Below are 23,204 nucleotides of genomic sequence, written 5' to 3'. Positions count from 1 at the left end.
CTGACAGACAATCTCTGTATCTCCAAGTTATACTGGTTTTAATCAGTAAATCTATTTTCTATCCACAACATCTTTTTTGTTCAGTTTTGTAAATATGTCATCATCTATCCCTCAGACTTACGGTGCACATGGACGATGAACTTCGCCTTATTTCCCAGAACTCCCTGCAGAGCTTGTTACTGGATTTTTCAGACTGGCGGGAAGATGTCCTGTTTGGTTACACACATTTCCTTCTGCGTGAGGTATATAGGATCTTGACAGTAACTTATAGCATCCAACACAGTACAACAGACAGGGGGAAAGGTTACACTCTTAGTGACAAACTGATTATTATAATAGATCAACACAATACAGAAGAGGATGAGGGTTTCTAGAGTCACTATATTTCTGTTCCTGAACTTAATAGATTTTTGTTTCCATAAATGTATCACATTTTAAAAGGTCATGAAAACATTAATCGTTGCTATTTTTAACACAGCAATAATGTATTCAGAATCACTCAAAGTGATAAAATCCAGGTCAAGTCGAGAACCAAGGTTGCTACAACACCCCTTTTTGTTTCTGTGTTAATTGTTTTAAACCAAAGCCCATAAAACGTTGCCCCTAGTTATCCACACTTTATGATCTAAGTAGGTTGATGTAAGTTTCCCTGATTTTTCTGTGCCACAGGAAGCTTATCAGGAGTCACAGGAAAAATACAACTGGAGTGATTCAAAAAGTATTTATACATCCCTCTCCAAACTATTTCAGGTTCAAGACACCCATCAAGGTCTGCAGGATGCGTCTGTAAAGCTCCTTCTCCAGCTGCTCACACAGTGGAGATTAGCTCTGCAGTTCCAGGGGAAGATGCGAAGTGGAGTTGAGGTTTGTACAGTATCGAGATAAGTTTAACTCAGTGACTGTCACACTTTTCTCTTTCATACCAGTCATAATGGGACATTAGTTTAAAATGATATATATCTAATAACAGGTTTATACATCTGGTTCTTTGCCTATTTAAAATAAGATAAGACTTTTTACTTGCCACTGTATATGCTATATACTGTATCTCACAGGTTGTTTTCAATTTCTTTGTTTTGAAACATATAGGTACAGTTTTCTACCCCTGTTTTCATCCTGGTGTTACTGTATAATAACTTCTCCTCCTTTTGCGTCTTTCCTCTCCATCAGGCCAGTCCCAGGATGCCAGAACGAAGCCCTCATTGCTCAGTGCTACATGCTGTTGAGGGTCTGGCTTTGCTGCTCCTCTGCTCGTGCCAGATCAGCACAAGGAAACTGGCAGTTGGCGTGTTAAGAGAAATACGCTGCCTCTTCACAGCTCTGGGACACGCTGAGGTACAGTGTAGGAAACCTATCAAACAACATAGCAGCAGGAGAACAACTCACCAGCTTAACTCACTATTATAACACTCTTATACACCTACATATATAGTTCAATGACAAATAATTCAGACCTCTGGTTTAATGTTGTTACTAAAAAAAGAGGATAGACTTTGAAATAGCAGGATGGAGGGAGAGCCATTTGATCGTAGCTGTGAATAGAAGCATCATAAGCAGCCAGTGAATCCTCCCAAGCGGTTATAAAAATAAGAAAGTAAAGGTCTATAAATGTCTTCCCCTCCAGGATGATGACAAACCCATGATAGAGGTCATGGACCAGCTGAGCCCAGCTGTAATGGACAGCTTTGTTCATGTGGCTGTCTCAGACTCAGTAAGTCTATTTGCATTTTCATTCATCAGATCATCAGTATCATCCAAACTGCTTGTTTTGCTGCTGTGGATCATTCTTAAAACCTTCCTCTTGTGTGCCTCAGTCCACCTTGCCACTCAGCCACCATGTTGACCTCCAGTGGCTGGTGGAGTGGTCGGCTCGACTGGTGAGCAGTTCCTACGACGTGAAGAGCCCCAGCCATGTCTGGATCTTTGCTCAGTGTGTGAAGGATCCGTGGGTGCTATGTCTGCACATCTTCTTGCGCCAGGAGCACCTGCCCAAACACTGCCCCATCGCTCTGGGATACGCCTGGCCCTATGCTTTCACACGGCTACAGCTGCTACTACCACTGGTTGACCCCAAGTACATGAACACACACTAATAACACTACTTTGCAGGCATTTAACGGTTACTTAACAAAAAAAAATAACAATTATTATCAAGGAGCACCCAGCAAAACATCACAAACAAATAATCTGTGAAACATTAAACTAACAATCCACCCACTAATTTTTCTTGTTCACCTCTCTCTACAGCAGCCCAGTGAATGCTAAGAAGACCAGCATGGCAGGCTCCAGTGACAGCTACACCTCACTGTGGCGTAACTATCTGATTATGTGTCTGGGTGTGGCTAAACCGAGCATCATGTCTCCTGGTCATCTTAGAGCTTCCACACCAGAGATCACGGCCACCACGCCTGACGGCAGTGTAACGTACGACAACAAGGTCTGTGATTGTGGTGATAAAAAATGAGATTGGCCACAATCCCAAAAGAGTTTGGGATTGTATGAATGTTTATGATTTAATATGTGTCCTTATGATTCGTGTTTGTTTATTTTTTGCCCAGGTGATAGGCACCCCCTCGGTGGCCTGGCTTTTAAAACAACTTGTCCCACTGATGCGAGCTGAGAGTCTGGAGATCACAGAGTCTCTGGTGTTAGGGTTTGGATGCACAAATGCTCTGGTGTTCAGGTACTAGAACAGGAACATGTATAAATGCATACACACAATAGCACTAATTTTGTTTTTACATGTTAAACTCGGGCCAAGTGCTAAATAGATAGATTAGATTAAAAAAGAAAATTGATGATTTGCTAGCTATATCTGAACATATTACTAAAGAAACACATGATTCATTATTTGTTTTTGCACTACTTTCATCTGTAACTTATCCTTATCTGTCTGGGCATTCTTTGCTCTTCACTTCCCTACATCTCCTGCATGCCTCGCTGACATTCATAAAAGAAAAAGATCCATCACTGCTGAATACAGGGGAATTGTTAGCGTGACAGAGATGTATCACATTCCTTCAAACTACAGAGATTGCTTTGTGAAAGGGAGGTATTTCATTTTAAAAACAGATCATTGGTTTTTAACCTGAAAGGCTTCCTAAAATGTTGCTCATTGTTGTTAAAGAGACTAAGGCCATGCCACACAAACATAACTAGCATTACTGTAGTGTAGGATCAGCGGTTTTATGGTATGTGACATTCGGGTTACACAAGATAGATATCTGTTAAAAACTATTCCTTTAAATTTATCATCCATCTGCACGGAAGAAGGATTTGGTCGATCTCATCAACTCAGCAATGAGGCAGTTAATTGATTTTCTTCCTTTCCATCTGATCCTGTGTGTCTACAGGGAACTAGTGGAAGAACTCCACCCACTGATGAAAGAAGCACTGGAACGTAGGCCTGAGGTAACACACGCTGATGAAAAGTGACAGGGAAACATGCTGACAGCACAGAAACAGAATTAGATTAACTTTAGTGGTGCCAGACAGAAAATCGTGAAAACAACCTGCACCAATGTATAATGTCAATCCAGAGTCATCCTCTTTTAAATATACCAGTTAACAAGGCTGTGTATCTTTGATGTTGCACAGTACAGAGTATATACTCAAAGCTAGGTTTGGCACAAGCCTAGATTCACTGATGTAAATTGATTTATAGATTGTTTAAACTACTGCTGAACTTTTTTTTTTAATTCAACATGAAGTTTAGATCACCCTCCACAATTTAGCACTGAATTGAAAACCTGTCTGTGCTTTCAGAACAAGAAGCGCAGAGAGAGGAGGGATCTTCTCAGGCTTCAGCTGCTGAGGATCTTTGAACTGTTGGCTAATGCAGGAGTTATCAGTGACAGGTAGCACATATATATCATCAAAAGCCCACACATTTGGGCTGCTTGATTGTAATAATTCACATGATCCCCATCAGTATAAACATGTAACATTCCCTATCTAACTGATTCTTCATCTCCATAGCACTAATGGGGCACTGGAGCGGGATTCCCTGGCACTGGGTGCATTGTTCCTTGAGTATGTGGATCTAACCCGGATGCTTCTGGAGGCTGAGAATGAGAAGGAGTTGGACGTGCTGAAAGACATCAGAGCCCATTTCAGTGGAATGGTGGCCAATCTCATCCAGTGTGTTCCTGGTAAATAATTCTGTTCACATTCTATTGCATTTCTGTTATTAAATACCATGACACATTGTTCTCTACTCCAGCAGCAGATTCAGTGGCTGTGGCTTATATTTTTATGACAGTACGCAAGCTCATAGATTACCAATGTATTCATATTTAAGTCTGTCTCCTGTCTCTTTCTCTTTCTCACACTCACAACTGTGCAGTCCACCATAGGCGCTTCCTCTTCCCTCAACAGTCTCTGAGACACCATCTCTTCATCCTCTTCAGCCAATGGGCTGGACCCTTCAGTGTTATGTTCACTCCCCTCGATCGCTACAGTGATCGCAACCACCAGATCACTCGCTATCAGTACTGTGCTCTTAAGGTAAGCGACACAAACACAATTTATATTTTTTAATTTTTGCTGATTTTACAGAAACCATAGCATTAACTCAACTTTTGTCACCCAGGCTATGTCAGCAGTCCTGTGCTGTGGCCCAGTGTTCGACAATGTGGGTCTATCGACTGACGGCTATCTCTACAAATGGCTCGACAACATCTTGGCCTGCCACGACATCCGAGTAGGTCATCTCTGGGATCTGCTCTTGCCTTTAACTTATTGAACATTTCTTTCTAATATTAGGTTTCAGCTGTGGATAAGTTCATCTACATGATAGCATGTGTTTGCCCTAGGTGCACCGTCTGGGCTGTGAGGTGGTAATTCTGCTCTTGGAACTGAACCCAGATCAAATCAATCTGTTCAACTGGGCTGTGGACCGATGCTTCACTGGGTCTTACCAGCTGGCATCTGGCTGCTTCAAGGCCATCGCCACCGTCTGTGGTAACAGGTAATCATGAAGTGGTCAGAATCTGCCCAGCTGCTGTTTTTTTCTGTCAAGGCTACTGATCACCGTCAGCGTAACCAGCGACTAACCATTTCTGCTTATTTTGCTAGGAATTATCCATGTGACCTTGTGACCTTGCTCAATCTGGTTCTGTTCAAGGCCTCAGACACCAGCAGAGAAATATATGAGATATCCATGCAGCTGATGCAGGTACGTTTCACCTTTACCCCACACAGCATTGGCATTTATTTATTTGAGTTGGAAATGTAAATAATATGTCTGCAGGTGCTGGAGTCAAAGCTGTGTGCGTACTCCAAGCGGATGGTGGAGCAGAAGCCTGGTAATATTTTGTATGGAACACACGGCCCCTTGCCTCCACTGTACAGTGTCAACCTCTCCCAGCTCTCCATTCAGCTGGCCAGCATGTACCCAGAGCTCACGCTGCCTCTTTTCTCAGGTAAATACTTAATTTGTGCACAGGTTTTAAGATGCAGGAATACTTGATTACAAAGTCTAGACTAGAATAATTTATTCATCTGTCTTTGTTTTTATTACCCGTGCAGAGGTGAGCCAGCGTTTCCCAACCACCCACTCTAACGGCAGACAGATCATGCTATCCTACCTGCTACCCTGGCTCAGTAATATCGAGTTGGTGGACACGGGACTCCTACCCCCTGCGTCAAGCCCCTGCACACCAGAGGAAGAGCCTCGAGGGCAAGGGCAGGGTCTGTCTCCCAGTCTGAGGGGTAATGGCTGGGGCTCCCTACAGGCCACTTCACTGGTGCTTAACAACCTCATGTTCATGACTGCTAAGGTGAGAAGCCACGTTGGTGCTTGTTTGTTAAACTGCTCTTTCACTCCCAGTGATATCTCCGTCCTTCCAACTGGATTTATTTCTTTACGTACAGTATGGAGACGAGGTTCCCGGCCCAGAGATTGAGAACGCCTGGAATGCTCTGGTGTCCAACGAGAGGTGGGGCAACAACTTACGGATCACCCTGCAGTTCCTTATCAGCCTGTGTGGAGTCAGCAGTGATACCACCCTGCTGCCTTATGTAAGTTTAGTCTTTACACACCAACACGCCTGAATCGGAGTGACCAGATTTCAAAGTAATTTCTTAGTAAATTAATTAAAGAAATGTTATATTGTATCTGTTTTAGATTAAGAAGGTGGTGATCTACTTGTGTCGCAACAACACCATCCAGACTATGGAGGAGCTCCTATTTGAGCTGCAGCAGACTGACCCGGTCAATCCTGTGGTCTTGCACTGCGACAACCCTCCGTTCTACCGTTTCGCTGCCAGCAACAAGGCCTCCACCTCACAGACAGGTGAGAGATCCTGACTCATTCTGTGATGACGATTTTTTTATCTCATCACTGACTGTTGGGTTGAATTTGGCAGCTTGTCATGTGACAGATGTCTCTATCTCTAATGTCTCTTGTATTGTAGGTACTACTTCCAGCAGTAACACAGTGGTGGCAGGTCAGGAGAACCTCCCAGACACAGATGAGAACAAGCTGGTCAGAGAGAGTGAGGAGCGGTGAGTATTAATACATTTTTATGTATCGACACCTGGTTCGTCCTGCCTGGCCACTTGTTGAGTTGTAAACTCTTTTGTTTTTAATGTATCGCAGCAGGGCCAGGGCTCACAACAGACTGGAATCTCGCTACAGCAACAGCTCCGGAGGCTCATATGAGGATGAAAAAAGTACGTTGTCTCGATTCTCATGAGAATTAGGCTTAGTTGTTTTGTTGCAGGAAGTGAACGAATGCTAGGTAGTTGTGGTCTGTACAGCTAAAATTATTTTACCAACACCAGATGCCTATCTTAGATTTGCATAAAGACTTGAAACAGGGATCCAGCTTATATGGTCATTCCCCAGGGGTAACAAGTCCACCTACCACCACCTACAGTGTGATACTCGCAAATAAAGCTTAAGCTTTGATTGTTTTATTAAATTACTGGTTACTGGTATCATTTTGTGGATAGGTGTCAGACGGGCTGTGTGGTATTTAACTAGAGAACCATATTTTAACTTAGTTTTATTATATGAATTAAAAAAACTAAATATAATTTGTTAATTAGTGAGCTTTAGAGATCTCATCTAGCATTAAATTGTGACAAAAAACATTTTTTATTATTATATTATATCCAATTTTAAGATTTCTTTTTATTACACACCATAATATTAATACGAGAAAGATTTTTCTAACCACATTTACTTGAATTTGTTTATTTTTTATATTATTATCTACAACCAATATTTTTTTTCTAGCTGATCCACTTCCTCCATATGCCGGCTGGCTGCTGAGTGTTCTGGAGACCAACCATCCTCAGCCACTACCTATGCCTGTTAATGGAGGCTGCTGGGCTCCCCTAGTTGACTACCTTCCAGAAACCATCACACCTAGAGGACCACTGCACAGGTATTCATATAACATAACATGATGGATGCAACGCTGTACAGACAATATACTCTGAAACAAAAACTATTCACAGAAAGTAACATCATCAGCAGTGTCAACAAAACAAGATGTTCTCTCACACTAACTAGTCACACCTACTCCTAAGTGGTCTGATAAACCAGCTTGCTCTGCCTCTGCTATGTAGAGAATGTCATCTTCTTTTCACTCAACAACTTAAAAATCATTATTTTAAATGAGCTGAAATTGAGATTGATGTGAGATTAAGATACATGCATTTCAGGAGAACGGACTATTATATTACACTAATGGAGCTTTATAAACAGGCAAATAATGTTTCTGCAAAACTATTTTCCAGGATGAGATTGAACGATAATGTTCTTGGACAGTAATGAATGACTGGTGCACTTGACTAAAAAGTCTTCCTGGAAATTAGTGTTTGTGTACGATGCTTATCTCAGTTGTCTCCAGAACATTCCTCAATCTGCTCATGCAGTTTATTGAACTGATAAAAAATACAGTTTTTATCTGGATTTTCCTGCATTAAACTTTTTTGTATTGGTTTGTTTGAGGAAATTATTTTATAGTTTCAGAAGAGATAACAGAATCAGGTACAGGAAAGCATTGGCCAAAGTTAATTGATATCACATGGGCTTGAACACAAGCCTTAAAGGATGGTTACACCGCTCTACAGCAAATGTTGATGTTTATTGTGCTTTTACTAGATTTGTGTGTGTCTGTCCTCAGGTGTAACATTGCAGTAATTTTTATGACTGAAATGGTGGTGGACCACAGTGTGAGAGAAGACTGGGCGTTACATCTGCCCCTGCTACTGCATGCCCTCTTCTTGGGTAGGCGTATACAACTCACTCATACATTTAATTTTGGTATATAAATTTCTCCAGGTTAAGCCTTGAGGGTATTATTGTTGTAAAGATAAATGGATGAAGATGCAAACAGTGCTAAATTTCATAAAATACAAAACCTTTTTGGCAAGGTGATTGGTGCAGTATTGCTTTGTGAACAAAGTTCCCCAGCTTGTCTTATCTCCCAGCGAGGGAACATGAGGAGGAGCTAACAAAAAAGATAAGCTCCAGATTCATTGTCCTATGTCTTTACAAACAGAATACAACCCACATGAAAATCAGTTTGAAATTTAGTTCAAAGACGGACTAACCATGTCAGGGGTGGAGACGTCACACTCGTGACAGTGTGAGGTTTTGTTACATCCCACACAGACGTGCATTTCAGGACAGACCATTCTCTAGTGTTACATAGACAGTCGCATTCCCTTGTCCTGCATTCTCTCACCAAAACTCGATTATCTAAGGTGGGGATGCAACACCGGCACTCTCAGCTGTTCAGAAAGGTATTATTACGCACTTTGCATACTCCGCATACTAACCCTCGAGCTCAGGTTGCTCATTATCATCCAATCAGTGTAAACATGCACGTGAAGTTGAGAAGGAATCTAAGACTAGCTCGCTAGTTGGGAGTTGTCATAGAAACTGATTAAACACAATAAAACCCATGCAAAAGTGGAAAGAAACTGAACGGTAACATTTCTGGCTAGAGCAGCAGCATCTAGCAGTATTTGAAGACAGATATGAGGATAAATATTTGCAACAATAAAAAATAATAAGGGTTTAACACTGAAAGAAATAAATCACCAAGGCACTTGTTTTGCTTTGTTATCACATCTTGATATGCCTGTATCCTCCCATGGTATAATTGGTTTTGCTTTGTGTGCAGAATCATAACCCTGTTGTCTTACTTGCACGTTTTATTGCCCAGGTCTGGACCACTACAGACCAGAGGTCTATGAACACAGCAAACGTCTCCTTCTCCACCTTCTTATTGCCCTCTCCTGCAACAACAACTTCCAGGTCAGAGTGAAATACTAATATGTATATCCTGTTGCCAAATTATTATCATATTGTAGAAGGTGGCAATTGAGTTATTAAGCCAAAACAAAATGCTGCAGGACCAAATGTTACAAGACTGACTCTACTTTTGCTGTATTCAGGTAATAGCCTCAGTTCTGATGCTAACAAGAGAGATAAGTGACAATAAGACCCTGACCATTAAATCCAGCTACCACACAGAGTACCAGCAGTCACGTAAGTAGAAAAAAACACAATTTACATATACCAACACTGTAACGTGTACCATTGTATAGAAATTAATAGATCAGTTATCTGTATTAATGTAATACTGTACATGGCAGAGCTGCAGAGCAGTATTATAACAATTATAACATTAATAGTTAACGTTATTGCTACACTTTATTGTCATGTTCCTGTAGATGCTCCTGACTTCCTGCGAGAGTGGCAGGCATCGCCGGTGGCCGACTCTGGCCTCAGCTCCACCTCCAACTCGTCCTCTGCCAGTCTGGGTGGTGGCAGCACTGCTGGCAGTGTTGGAAATTTGCCCCTTGTAACACCTGATGACTTGGAGGACCTTGAAGATACACCTAATGAGACAGATGAGAAGACAAACAAACTCATTGAGTTTCTGTCCACCAGGTTAGCACACTCCCACTGATGTTCTGTGCCATTGCTTGATACAGCATACAGATCTTTGCGTTTGTGAATCGCATGGGCTTGCATATAGGATAGTCTCGCTGTAGTGCTTGTATAACTTGTATGTGGTGCTACTGGTGGTGGGAATACAGTGCCTGGAGTACTGTGTTGTTGTTGCTCAGAGCATTTGGGCCGCTGTGGGTGCACGAAGACATCACACCAAAGAACCCCAATTCCAAGAGCGCGGAGCAGCTCTCCAACTTCCTGCGCCACGTTGTCTCTGTCTTCAAGGAGTCCAAGTCTGGTGAGAAACTGCTCATGTTATTGCCAAACGTCTTTCACTGATTAACAGAAATTCTGTATATTCAAGTGGAGCATGAATCTGAAAATCCATATTCTATTTTCAAATGATTTGTTTAAAGCACAATGGAGATTACAAGTCTGCTCAAAAATTATTCAATATGTTAAAAAGTAATGACCCTTATCTTTAATTCTGTAGCACCAATAACCAACCTGCATGTGCTCCTGTGTGTGTCTTCATGTGTGTTTGTATCCATTTGTATTTACAGACTTCCACTTGGAGCAGCAGCTGAGCGATGTGGCTTTACAGACGGCTCTGTGCAGCTCCTCACGGCACTATGCTGGGCGCTCTTTCCAGATCTTCAGAGCCCTCAAACAGCCGATCAACAACCATGCTGTCGCTGACCTGGTCTCACGCCTCGTTGAGGTGGTGGGAGAACACGGAGATGAGGTGCAGGTGAGAACAAATTAAATGGTTTGGCTGGATATATAATAGAGAGAGAAAATGTTCCTGTGGTTTGCATATTTTCAATCTGAAAATGAGAATGTGTGTTTCAGGGCTATGTGATGGAGGTGCTGTTAACACTGGAGTCAGTAGTGGTGAATCTAGCAGAATGTCTGAAAAACACCGACCTTATGGCTGCTCTGACCAGGTATACTTCTGTGATTTGATACAGGGACACCTATCTAACATATACAGTATAATCACATTTACATACTGTGCAATAATTTCTACTGTATTTATTTTTACAGGACATCCTCACCAGACTTTGTTACTAGTGACAAACTGATGAACAGAAAGAGCACAGGTCAACTGAACTTCCCTGGCCCAGGATTTGTTGGTCTGTCGTCACAACGCCACCAACGATCCTACTCGGTCCCCAAAAAGTTTGGTGAATGTGGCAACCAGTTGAGTGATCCCCCACGCAGTGCAACTTTGGATCGCATACAAGTGAGTTAGGGACTCGTGTATAGTCTGATACAAGATAGATAAATGTTTTCTTTTACTGCTGATGTTTGATCTACTGTTTTTTTTCTGTCATTATTTGGTTGTTGTCTTTGATGGTGAGACTGAAGTACCAGCAAAGATCTATTACCTGTCTAATGTCTTAACTTAAAGGCTTGCAACAGTCATGGCCTCGCCCGAGCAGGAAGAACCCCGGGCTCCTGCACATCATCTACCAATCGTATTGATCCCAGTGTGCTGTCAGATCCTGCCCATGTTTCCCATCCTTCATCAATACTGGCCACGGTCTTCTGGGTTGCAGTGTCGCTAATGGAGTCGGACTTTGAGTTTGAATATCAGATGTCACTTCGCCTTGTTCACAAGCTGCTGTCAAAGGTAGATAAGATGAAACGCAGATCTCAGAGGGAAAGTTGTGTCACTGTACAAACAAGAATAGACCAGAGATACAGAAAACTGGAGCTAGAGGACAATGCTGCTCACTACTGCTCCTAAATGGAGAAGTTACACATTCTTGCTATTAAGACTAAAATTGTACAGTTTTATTACAAACCAAAGCTCCTAGTTATTATATTAGATAGACTTCTAGCTGTCAGCTAATAATTTAGGCTTCATGGGTTTGTCTGGCACACTTAAAAAAAATACAAATGCTTCAGGTATTCATAATGCTTCAGGCAGACACTAGAAATTTTAACAAGCTTCTGTTAAACCAAAAAACTCATTTCCCAGGTGCCATTAGACAGAGCAGAGAACCGCGAGCGCCTAGAGAAGCTGCAGGCTCAGCTGAATTGGAGCGGGTTCTCTGGAATTCAGCAGCTTTTGTTGAAGGGTTTTACCTCCCCGGCCACTTCAGACCTCACCTTACAGCTCTTCTGCCAGCTCACACCCGTCTCCCGTGTACCTGTTGTAGACAGCTCACAATCTATAGGTAGGTACTGCAGCCTCTAATATTCAGGCTGTATCACTTTTGGGTGTTTTAGAAGTGTGTTGGCTCAGTAACTGTCAAAGTCTGTAGTTTTTATTTATACTAAGTGGTAGTGAAGAACATATTCTCTCTGTGAAGGTTTCCCGCTGAATGTGCTGTGTCTGCTGCCCCACCTGGTGCAGCACTTTGGCCACCCTAATCAGTTTTGCAAGGAGAGTGCTGAGAGGATTGCACAGGTATATTTCTTCACTTAGTTTGACCTTTATTGGGTAGTAAGTTTGTCTAGGGAAGTTTTTGTGAAATGATGAAAGGTGTCAACTCAACTCAATTTTCTTTCCATCAGGTGTGTTTGGAGGAGAAAAACACAAAGTTGTCCCATTTGGCCCACGTGATGACTCTCTATAAGACACGTTCCTACACACGGGATCCTTTCTCCTGGGTCAGTGTGGTTTGCCGCTACCTTCATGAGGCTTTCTCTGAGATCACACTCAACATGGTCACCTACATGGCTGAAGTAAGTGCTGATAAATATGTATTATAGTAATTATTAGCTTTCCTCCGGTGTATACTATAGGTATTACCCTCAACTCATTACATTTTTGGGCTAACAACTTTGGTGGATAGCTTCCATGAAAGGTGATAGTGTTTATGAGGCAGGGATTCATGGGTTCATGTCTTCACACCGCTAAGCAATGTTCATTTATTTTGTGCTTTGTATCTCTCCTCCTGTTAGCTGCTGGATAAGGGGCTGCCCAGTATGCAGCAGTCTCTCCTCCAGATTATCTACTGTCTGCTCAGCCACATGGACCTCACTGCTGTTCAAGTCAAACAGTTCAATGCTGATGTCACAAAGACCATTGAGAAGTTTGTCCAGGTATGTGTTCCACAGCTCTGAAGCTTGTTCCACTTGATTGTGTGCTAAATGTACGCTGCTCGATCTCTTAAATTGTGTGTTTGAAACGATTTCACAGACAGTACACTGGAAGGATGCTTTGAACATCTTAAAGCTGGTGGTATCACGCTCTGCCAGCCTGGTCCATCCAGTGTACGGTCACACACCAGGTGACCTTTCCAACCTAGAGGTCAGCAGGGTGTGGGACGGCTCAGCCAAGGCTCTGCCTGGGAAAACACTGGACTTTACCTTTGACATCTCTGAGGTGAGAAAATAACAAAATGTTGTTGCTTTACATTGTTAAATGGACACAGTACAATCCAGTACACTGCTGTCATTAACTTTTCCTTTTTTCCTTTACAGACTCCAGTTATTGGGCGTCGTTTCGATGAGCTCCAGGGTTCAGGGGGGCGAGAGGGGAAAGCCAGAGCCATGGCTGTAACCCGCAGTACTTCATCCACCTCTTCTGGATCCAACTCCAACACCATTCTGGTGCCTGTCAGCTGGAGGCGACCACAGTCGTCACAGGTAGCTTTTTAATTCAGAATAAAATGAACAAGCCAAGTAGGCAAAAAGGAAAAAGTTTATGTTTAATCTGTCTTTGAGTAATGCTCTTTTCACTCTCCCTCTCTAGAAAAGAACCAGAGAGAAGCTGGTGAATGTTTTGTCTCTTTGTGGACAAGAGGTTGGACTTACCAAGAACCCATCTGTAAGCTAACTTCTATCTCTTGTTTTCAATGTTCTGCCTGCACTCTCTACCTAAGTCACCAAAAATCTACAGAGGGCAGATGTCACTTTTTTCTTTAAGCTAATTTCCTTTACTCTACTGTAGCCAGGTCTAATTTCTTCATATATTTATGGAGAAAAACACACATGTTTTTACCAGCTGACCTTTCTTTTTTGTTTCTTCTCTTAAGGTGATCTTCTCATCGTGTGGCGACCTAGACATGATGGAGGTGAGGGAGAGTGGTGTCTCATCAGAGGAAGGGGGGACCAGAGAGGACACTCTAGACGACACTGCCAGTGAGCAGCAGTTCAGGGTTTTCAGAGATTTTGACTTCTTGGACGTGGAGCTGGAGGACGGAGAGGTAAAATTCACATACCAGTGTAATTTACCCATGGTCATTTGATTTAATGTGGATATAATGTCTGTCTCTTTCCTTCCCTCTTACCTTTAATGTGTTTTTCGTTTTTTCTGGCTGTCTATATTTAACATCAATACATATGATATGTATTTCTTTGCCTCTTGTCTCTCTCTGTCTAACGCTGTCTCTCTCTCTCTTCCCCTCGCTGCCTAGGAGCTCCAGGTAAGGTCTCTTAAACTGAGCACGTTTGTTAGCTTTCATCAGCGCTGTGGTGTTGCTGCCTCCTTTGTTTCCCACTGATAAATAATGCTTTCTTTTTGTGTTCACAGCTTGGTTGCAAAGCTACATTTCTGACAACATTGCTGTTTTTGTAATGATGCCGATAAATGACATTGTATAGTCTTTATGGGATAAAGATTATCATGTTGAATGCAAACAGGCTTTCCAGCATATTTTCATACTTTCATTCATTTTGCATCATGCTTGTCCTCAGATTCTCTTAGACAGCAACCATTCGTTATCATGAAAATTAACATGGAATCTGCTGCTACTGTCAATGCCGTTGTCTTTTAATGTGCATGCGTGTGTTTTATTTAGGGCGAGTCTGTCGATAACTTTAATTGGGGCGTGCGTCGGCGATCTCTGGACAGCACAGAACTGGGAGATCTGTTAGAGGAGAGCCAGCATTCAGGGAGCACCCCGAGTCTGGGCCACGAGGACCCGCACGATTCAGACGAGTCCTCAGAGGAAGAGGAGTCGTCAACTAGCCAGAGTCTTTCTCATTCTCAGCTTGTGCGTAGCTTTTACTATTGGTCCCCTAAACAAGTTAATTATATGCTCCTGTAATCACCTTGTGTTGTGGACAGAGTAAGTCAATCAAATCAATTATATATATTCATTTCTCTTTCAGACTAACCCTTCTCCATCAGAGGAGACCAATCACACTGATTCTTTATCTACTTCTTATGACACATCGGCCGACCCGCAGTCCTTTAATGCCACCACACCGGGCCAGGGACCCCTCCATGATGGCCTACATGTAAGGAATAATACACATTCACATTCCTGTATATTTACATATTTATGCAGATGTATTTACCCACAGGAAAATGTAACATGTCTGTCAGGTGCGGGTGTGTGGTGAGGACGAGGACACTCAAGGCCACGACGACGAGCTGTCGCTGAGCATTAACGAGCTCCCTCACGGCTCAGACTGCGGTGAGAGCTTCACCCTAGAGTTACCAGGGCAACCTCAGGATCACCTGCCTAATCTGGACCACAGCATAAACCCAGACTACTGCCAACCACCGCTGGACTTTCTAGACCCCAGCTGTCTTCCCAGGTGACAGACAGAGAGCAGTATAGTCTGTGGTTTCACTAGACATTTTTAGCACTTAAGTGTTTATTTTAATCTGCCACAGCCATAATATTTGTGGATGCAGCATGACTCAGCATCTGAGTCTTAAATTTTGTGGCACTTTTCTTGTGCATGCTTCCTTGGCCCCAGCTTACGCGATGACGTCGATGACTTGGAAGACCTTGGTTTTCCTCCTCCCCCCTCTCCATTTTTCTCTGCCATCTTGGCCGCCTTCCAACCCACAGTGTGCGACGATGCTGAGGAGGCATGGCGTTGTCATGTCAACCAGCTTGTGACAGACTCAGATGGGTCCTGTGCTGTGTACACTTTTCAAGTCTTCTCATCTCTCTTTAAGGTAAATCACAGCAACATTCAGTTGAAAACATTCATCACGCTGATTTAGGTACAAGATCTTACCACTACACTATCCATACGAATTATCAATCAAAGCCAGTAGGATTTTCAGGACATGCATGTATTTGCAGCATTGAACTGATCACTCAAACTTCCTTCTTTGTCCAGAACATCCAGGGTAAATTCTGCATCCTGACAAATGATGTTGCCACATACCTCGGAGAGGGTTTGAGGGGCATCGGATCCAAGTTCCTCAGGTCCTCACAGATGCTAACAACATGCTCAGATTGTCCCACAATCTATATTGATGCTGACACGGTGAGTTTTGTTGGCAGACATAATTTACTCTGCAATTATTGCAGTATGTTTGTTCAATCAGGCCCTTTCAGCGTGCAAACAGTGGGAAATGAGATTTGTGTTGTCCTTTATCCTTGTTGCTTTTTTCAGATTATGTCCTATGGGCTCCTTGAAAAGATGAAGTTCAGTGCGCTAGAGCTGCAGGAGTACCTAGACACCTACAGCACCAAAGAGGAGGCTGCTGTATCGGTAACTCAACACATCATCAATCTGTTTTTTAATGCAAATGTGTAATTAACATAGTATTGACTAACTTCTCTTAATTACTATTCTTCTTACCTTTATTTTTTCCTTTCAGTGGCTGAGGAACTGTAGGGACATATTTCCCAGGTGCCCTGGGGACAGTGTGGTTACTTGCCAGCCTGGAGACTCGGAGGAAAAGGTACAGGCAACTTCTTTACTAATGATTTCCTGTAGGTTACAGGTAGAGATCTGTAACATATAGGTAACTTCTTCTTCCTTTGTGTTTGTTTCTCTTTGCCTCTGTGCTTCTACCACATTAAAATGTTTGCTTTCTTTGCATGATTGCTGCTTGTTATCTACTGTATGTTATTCTCTAGTCTTTTTTGCCCAGCCACCAAAGCCTAATTGAAATTGAAAGCAGTTGGGTTTTGTACACTGACTAATTCTTGCTAGCTGGATTATGCTGTGCAGTGAATGTGTTTGATTGATGCTTTGTCTTACTCTCACCTCACTCTGATGCCCTAACATGCTCTCTCGCTGTCTAGCAAATGGAGTCTCTTGCCGTAAGTTCTCTAATTTCTTACTTTAGTTTCTTCACTGCCTTAGTTTTCTCTAAAATTGTCCGCTTGATTCACTTTTGATCAGCTACTCGTTTTAATTGTATTTGTTTGCATGTGCATTCGTTTGTGGCGTGTACTTTGGAGAATGTTTGACTGTGCTGTGTCTCTTCTAGTCACAGTATCTCTTGTTTAATGTCTTTTAGCAACTGGAGCTTTGTCAGAGGCTCTACAAGCTGCATTTCCAGCTCCTCCTACTCTTTCAGTCCTACTGCTCGCTTATTGGTCAAGTTCATGCCATCAGTTCAGTGCCTGAGGTGAGCTAAATCATAATTCACAAGAATACAATCCACATCTTCTCACTTCATGTTCTTGAATTGGTTCTTGTGTCTATGTGACAACACGCAGCAGGTTGTTAGTACGATTTCTCCCCTGATCCCACCTTTATTTTAAAAGTATGGTCAGTTTTCTGTATCAGTCAAATTCAATTTAAGTCAAATATTCAGCAGTGGAAACATACGTACTGTATGTATTAATTTACTTTGTATTAGTTTCAGTTTTAGACTATTTTAAATATGGGAATGAAATTTGCTCCCAATTTTTTTGTAGTTTTTTCTGTGCATATGCTAAATTGTTGATTAGCTTCTCCAGCTTACTGGAGAAAGATGTAATTGAGCTATTTGGTCCTTTTAAATTAGCTCCTCTATTTCTATACAAAATATGTTGTTAAGCTTATCAACCAACAAGCTCTGTGTGGGATCTGAAAAAAACATTTTTGAATAAAACATTTTTTTACTTTTTACTTTTCCACAATGCTTGCTCCTAAAATGAATCTTGAGTTTTGCATCAAATGAAATGCTCATTCTGTGATAACATAGCATGCACAAACATTACACCACCATCTGTTTTCCTCCCACGTCGTAGCTGCTCAACATGTCTCGAGAGCTCACTGATCTGAAGACCAGCCTGCAGGCAGCAGAGGCGGCTGTAGCCACCGACTTGGAACACAAACACTTGGCCCACACTCACGCACATGCCACTCAGGTGGCAGCCATGGTTGTGCCCAGTTTCCCCACCTCAGAGGCAGCTGTGCAGGCCATACTTGAGTGCCTTAAGAACCACGAGTTCACCAAAGCTGTGCGCTATATACAGGAGTGCAGGTGAGCAACGGCTCTGTCTACAAGCTGCTACAATAGCAAGTGTTAGTAACATCAACATGTCCCAGTATAACATTTGAGATTGAGAGAGATTGCATTTTTAACACAGACTGGTACTATTGGAAATTATTAACAATAAATTCCAAAACCAATATAAATAAAGTTCTTACTCACTCTCTCTTCAAGAAAATGACAGTTACACCTTTTATCTCGTTTTCAGGAGGCAGTGGCCCAGCGGAGTGTTTGGTGGCAGCTCAGAGAGCGAAGTCCAGACATTGCTTAATATCTACTTCCGCCATCAGACGCTGGGCCAGACAGGCACCATTGCCCTGGTTGGCTCCCGCCAGGACCTCAGCCTGATCTGCTCCAAGCTGCTGGAACTCAACGGGGAAATCCGCGACATGATCCGCCGCGCGCAGGGTTACCGGGTTGTCACAACCTACCTCCCCGACTCCAGCGCCTCCGGGACCAGCCTCTGACAGGAACTCAGGAGTCCCCCACCCTCTCCTTCCCCACCCTTACCTTCACCATTACTGCAACCCCTGACCCTTCCAAAACCACCTCCATGCCCCACACTGCCATCTCAGCCTGCTCTTACAGAGGACAGCCAGCACCCACATACTTGGCCCTTGCCTCCTCCTGTGTGTCTGCTGCCTCGTCTGCACAGCTCCAGACAGATACCAGCCTACCGCCCTGCACAGCAGTAGACCCAGAACCATATTTTGATCATGACCCAAACCTTTCTCTGCTTTCCTCATCGCCATCCACTGAAGATTCTGATGCCTCTTCACTTGATTTTCCCAAACCTCCAGATCTGTTCTCATCACATAGCTTCTCTAACGCAGCAAAGTTTACACTGCCACACACACAAGAGCCAAGGAGGAGTTATCCCAGTAGGAACACACACTGTTATTATCCTTTCAAAGGACGTTTATCACACAGTTCACCACTGTCACATTCACACAGCAACAAACAAACTACATCCAGCATGCTCCCAACTGTAGCCTCAGAACCCACCTTACTCACACACACTGACACAAATGCATCACCCATTCCCCCACTGGGCTCACGTCTTCCCCATTTTCCCCGCTCTCCATACAGACACTCAAGTCATGACGTAGTCTTAACCCATGGCCCTGCCGCATCGTCATCCCTTCCCCCTCCCCCACCTCAACCACCCTGTCCCATCAATCCAGGAGAGGCTGCAGCTTGGGGTTGTTGTTGCTCCCTCGGTGATGCTGCTGCACCCTTATCTCGCTACCTGGGGAAGGTGGGACATGCTGCCCTACCCCTAATGAAAGTAGGGGGACTCCTGAATGCTGAACCATCAGACGTCCAAACCTGAGACGTAAACTTACCGTGCCAGAGGACCTTCGTCTGGAGCGAATCCAGGGGTGTATCACTGAACCCACTGGATATTACAAACTGCTCTATGATGATAAAGATGACTGTGAATCTACCCAAGTGAGAGACTTCACTTAAATTGCTACTACATGTTTTAAAAATGATGTGCTCCTAGTTTAAGTCCTGCTTGATGGTCATCATTCAGAATGTAACATGTTCTGCACCCGAGGACCTGTGAAAGCTCTTAGCTTGGATTTCTAACTTGCTTCCCAGTGGAATTGAAAACTTGATTGAACTCAATTGTTGTTGGTAGTAACAACAGAGACATTGAAGAAACTACTTGTGACACTACGTTGTATCACTGGTAGAGTTTCTAGTATTGCACTAAATGGAGTTCCGGTTATTAGTTAGTTTGTTTTTTAAATGTTACAGAATGGGAGTTATATTAATACAAGTTTGTTTAGTTACTGTGAGAAGAGACTGTCAGAAGGAAAAGCCAACACCTGGAGTAACTGCTTTCCTGTTGTCTACTGTTTTGAGACCTTGTTTGGAGGAAACCGTGCAATGCATGACCCAGTTGATTGCTCTCTACTGTACACCAGTGTCCCTATTGCTCCCTAAAAGTCTGACCTCTGCAGACCGACTGAAAGACTGATCGACAAAGATGCAGAATATTCAAGCGTAATCCTTATGCTGCCCTTATGCTCTGTTTATATTCTGTATCGGTGAAACAACTTATCTTCTGATTACCCTTAAACATTGGTACACTAAACACACCATATCTGTGTGCAGCGTACGCTCCTCTGTGGCTAGTTGTAGCATCATTAGTGAGTGTACACACTGTATATTTCTCACTGTCGCACACTGTAACATACGTATTCACATGCCGAACAGATGGCGCATGTATACACTCAGATATTTTGTCTCTCTGTACTGTTAGTTATAGGCACACAACCATCGTAGCATATGTTTGTGCGTGGTTTGTAGTTACCTGAAATGCTGACATTCAGCACTCATTGTTCAAAACAAAACCTGTGCTACTACTGATGTCGAACAATTCCCATCATTGCCCCTTTATGTGATTCTCCCTCGTTTCCCCCTCTAGCCGTCACTTGCCCTTTGCTGTACAAATATCTTTTACCTATTTATATTTATCAGCTATAAATCACTCATTTGACTTAGGTTTTATATTGATGTTTGTTCTCTTAAATCAAACTGCCATGCATGCATCTGTGTACCGTATGGAGTGTTTGAAATATTTATTAACAGAATCATATTTTATCTGAAAGATACATTTGTATGAGGTACAAAAGGGAGCTTTAGGCTTGTGTGGGAAAATGTGTGTGCATGCCAAAACAAGAAATTGCACATTTTTAAAGCTTTTTAGATGAATACTGTAGTTTTCCACCTTGTAAATACTTTTACAGCCTTTGTGAAGTTTTCAGTTGCTCTGTACAAGTCTGTGTCAAAGTAAAGACATATCAAAATCATTGTTTCACTCAGCTTGGTTCCAATATGCATAGACATCTCAGAATTGCGGTTTAAAAATCACCTAACAAGCCTCATTTTCTAATTGAGGCCACGGTACTGATCACTTAATCATGTTTTGTTTGGGATATACAGTTCACATAGCAACTCAAAGAAGAACAGTTCAAATTAAATATAGTCAAGAATATCTTAACTTTTTTTAATGCAGTGTTTATTTTAATTTATTTCTTACAAAAATACTTTTCATGTTCAGTAAAGCACCAGAATTAATCGAGAGAAACCAAAGTGTTTTTGAGAAGTACAGCCCTGCTGCTGGAGGCACCTTCCATATGCGATGTATACTGGCAGACATGGCTCCTTGAAAACAAATGCCATCAGGTCTGTATGAGGAATTGGTGACACTAGACCAGAGCAAACACCCTGTTCAGCTCAGACGATGTATTTGAAGCTGTAGGTGGCATCGCAGGACAGCCTCATACCCTTGCAGCGGCAGCACAGGTCCTGACGATGAGGCCTCTTCATGTTAATGTGCCTCTGCTTCTTCTCGCAGCTGCAGCAAGTCTGAGAGCAACCCTGAGACGAGAGGTGGCACAGGTAAGAGAAGCGAAGCACGAGAAGAAGAACATGATAGTCGACAAGACGAGCACCTTGCAGAGAATTGGTTCCACTCTGTAGGGGTTGAACCCCACCTGACACTTCCGGCAGAGCTGCTTGTAGTACACCTGACAAAATATATATTATATTGCCATCAACTTATATCAATGGTGATAATGTAGCACAATTTAATTCATACATTATATTATAATAGTATAATATTAGTTATATTATATTACATAACTGACCCCTTACCTTACTAGTTCCAGAGATGCACCATACATAAGCACTCTCCCACCGGATGTTGCACTTTTTGCAGTGGAAAAAGCCATACCTCTGCTCCAGAAACTAGAGTTACAAACAGAAATGGATGAGATTAGGTTATGATGTAGCCCAGTGTTTTATTTCTACTGCACAGCACTTTCCTTCCATGTATTCGTCATTGGATCACCTAGTCCCTAGATTAGTGAACACGCTGAAGGTTTGTTCTCAGCACAGGAACCCACCTGAAAGTTGGAGCCCCTTGAAGCCTGGTGGAAAGTCGTCTTGAAGTCCTTCACAGTCTCGTCCCCGCTAGAATCCGTCTCAGCATCCTTGTCAGATTCCGCTTTTTCGGTGTCTTCGGCTTCTCCTTTAATGTCAGCGGCGTCGTTGAGTTTCTTCAGGAAGAGCCTGCGGTCAAACACCGGTGAGTAGATGGAGACGGGCCTCAGGAAGCGCAGGTTGCTCACTGGCGGCGAGTTGTACAGCGCCTTGGCGTCCGGCTTCAACAGATCCGGGCTCCTGGGGGACTTGGACTCTGGAGGGTCGCCTTCCAGGCCGAACAGCGTTTTGGGCCCGAGCGAGCACTGAACGGTTTTATCCACTTTGGCGTTCACTTGCACGCCGCACTCCTTGGTGTGTGCTTTCCTGAGTGGAGGAGGTAAACTGGGGTTGACTTGGGACAGGATGGCCTTGCAGAGCTCCAGGTAGTTGAGGCCCTGGGGCGTCATGAAGCGGCCCTCTCGCTTTCCCCAGCCGCCGCCCTGAGCCGGGGGAGCGCAGACCGGATTACCGTAGACGTTGTATGGTGGAAACGTGGACAGGAACCCCTCCATCCTGGAGCCATGAAACCAGTCCAACTGCTCCCTGCTGTTATTTATGCGGTCACCTGATTAGAGCGCTGATTGGTTAATTGGAACCAGGGGCGTGGAGGCTCTAATTGAGCTGCCAAAAGAATAAAATGCGTATCTGCAACTGACCCACAGAGACACATAGAGCTCAGTCACATTTAGATGTGATTTCAAATGACTGGATTATCTGGTGTCTTTTGGAGAAAAGTGTTCTTTTTCTTATTTTACATTATCTTGTGTGACTCTTTAGATCAGTCATGCAACTCTGAAACATTATATTGGAGCGCCCCCTGTAGCTCACCCTGACTGGATCCTGTCAGACAAGAACATATCAGGCAGTCGATCTTTATGAGACGTGTATTTCTTTTAGTTTCTGTAAACCAGTTCGGCAAGAAGTCTTATTTTGTAAGAAGCCTGGGTCTTTTTCAGGAAAATCAATGACAGCAGAAAAAAGGAGCAGTAACTATAAATGAGGAACAGATGTGTCACAATTGGGGAAGTGTTATACACACTAACAGATTAGCAGGAAAAGAAACTGGAAAACTGAATGACTTCATAGTAAAACGTGTGTAAGACAATTGTGGCTGAATGGAGGCATGCTGACTTGATAAAATACCCCAT

At 43.0% G+C, this 23,204-nt stretch overlaps 2 protein-coding genes across 6 annotated transcripts in view; one reads left to right on the top strand and one right to left on the bottom strand.

Moving 5' to 3' along the window:
• Nucleotides 1–20,879, top strand: part of fryb (furry homolog b (Drosophila)) — a 47,301-nt gene extending 26,422 nt beyond the window's left edge. For 2 of the 5 annotated variants that reach the window (XM_026370424.1, XM_026370420.1), the window contains exons 18-66: nt 116–242; nt 751–864; nt 1,171–1,335; nt 1,625–1,711; nt 1,815–2,074; nt 2,248–2,437; nt 2,559–2,683; nt 3,354–3,411; nt 3,766–3,857; nt 3,979–4,151; nt 4,346–4,506; nt 4,592–4,702; nt 4,815–4,969; nt 5,077–5,176; nt 5,252–5,423; nt 5,530–5,780; nt 5,875–6,021; nt 6,128–6,296; nt 6,418–6,508; nt 6,603–6,676; nt 7,245–7,395; nt 8,140–8,243; nt 9,187–9,278; nt 9,419–9,512; nt 9,698–9,917; nt 10,067–10,218; nt 10,484–10,671; nt 10,773–10,867; nt 10,968–11,166; nt 11,335–11,556; nt 11,908–12,106; nt 12,242–12,339; nt 12,447–12,617; nt 12,837–12,977; nt 13,075–13,260; nt 13,359–13,523; nt 13,630–13,704; nt 13,913–14,083; nt 14,294–14,302; nt 14,678–14,872; nt 14,991–15,119; nt 15,208–15,422; nt 15,588–15,792; nt 15,960–16,109; nt 16,239–16,337; nt 16,447–16,530; nt 17,095–17,205; nt 17,813–18,048; nt 18,266–20,879. In XM_026370424.1, coding sequence (XP_026226209.1) covers nt 116–242; nt 751–864; nt 1,171–1,335; nt 1,625–1,711; nt 1,815–2,074; nt 2,248–2,437; nt 2,559–2,683; nt 3,354–3,411; nt 3,766–3,857; nt 3,979–4,151; nt 4,346–4,506; nt 4,592–4,702; nt 4,815–4,969; nt 5,077–5,176; nt 5,252–5,423; nt 5,530–5,780; nt 5,875–6,021; nt 6,128–6,296; nt 6,418–6,508; nt 6,603–6,676; nt 7,245–7,395; nt 8,140–8,243; nt 9,187–9,278; nt 9,419–9,512; nt 9,698–9,917; nt 10,067–10,218; nt 10,484–10,671; nt 10,773–10,867; nt 10,968–11,166; nt 11,335–11,556; nt 11,908–12,106; nt 12,242–12,339; nt 12,447–12,617; nt 12,837–12,977; nt 13,075–13,260; nt 13,359–13,523; nt 13,630–13,704; nt 13,913–14,083; nt 14,294–14,302; nt 14,678–14,872; nt 14,991–15,119; nt 15,208–15,422; nt 15,588–15,792; nt 15,960–16,109; nt 16,239–16,337; nt 16,447–16,530; nt 17,095–17,205; nt 17,813–18,048; nt 18,266–18,524 — 7,237 coding nt within the window. In that variant the 3' untranslated portion in view covers nt 18,525–20,879. The remainder of the gene's footprint in view (nt 1–115; nt 243–750; nt 865–1,170; nt 1,336–1,624; nt 1,712–1,814; nt 2,075–2,247; nt 2,438–2,558; nt 2,684–3,353; nt 3,412–3,765; nt 3,858–3,978; nt 4,152–4,345; nt 4,507–4,591; nt 4,703–4,814; nt 4,970–5,076; nt 5,177–5,251; nt 5,424–5,529; nt 5,781–5,874; nt 6,022–6,127; nt 6,297–6,417; nt 6,509–6,602; nt 6,677–7,244; nt 7,396–8,139; nt 8,244–9,186; nt 9,279–9,418; nt 9,513–9,697; nt 9,918–10,066; nt 10,219–10,483; nt 10,672–10,772; nt 10,868–10,967; nt 11,167–11,334; nt 11,557–11,907; nt 12,107–12,241; nt 12,340–12,446; nt 12,618–12,836; nt 12,978–13,074; nt 13,261–13,358; nt 13,524–13,629; nt 13,705–13,912; nt 14,084–14,293; nt 14,303–14,677; nt 14,873–14,990; nt 15,120–15,207; nt 15,423–15,587; nt 15,793–15,959; nt 16,110–16,238; nt 16,338–16,446; nt 16,531–17,094; nt 17,206–17,812; nt 18,049–18,265) is intronic. The other 3 variants (XM_026370422.1, XM_026370423.1, XM_026370421.1) reach the window with 3 other exon arrangements.
• Nucleotides 20,880–21,024: 145 nt separating this feature from the next.
• zar1l (zygote arrest 1-like) lies at nt 21,025–22,592 on the bottom strand. The gene is made up of 4 exons (XM_026370425.1): nt 21,978–22,592; nt 21,727–21,819; nt 21,525–21,599; nt 21,025–21,450 (listed from the first exon to the last, which is right to left on the bottom strand). The coding sequence occupies exons 1-4, from the start codon at nt 22,566–22,568 to the stop codon at nt 21,307–21,309; spliced, it is 903 nt and encodes a 300-aa protein (XP_026226210.1). The 5' UTR covers nt 22,569–22,592; the 3' UTR covers nt 21,025–21,306.
• Nucleotides 22,593–23,204: the final 612 nt, after the last annotated feature.

The sequence above is a fragment of the Anabas testudineus genome, chromosome 14 (genome assembly GCF_900324465.2).
Source record: "Anabas testudineus chromosome 14, fAnaTes1.2, whole genome shotgun sequence".
NCBI lineage: Eukaryota > Metazoa > Chordata > Actinopteri > Anabantiformes > Anabantidae > Anabas > Anabas testudineus.
The sequence above is the reverse complement of the archived record's forward strand: the minus strand, read 5'-3'. Positions and strand labels throughout refer to the sequence as shown.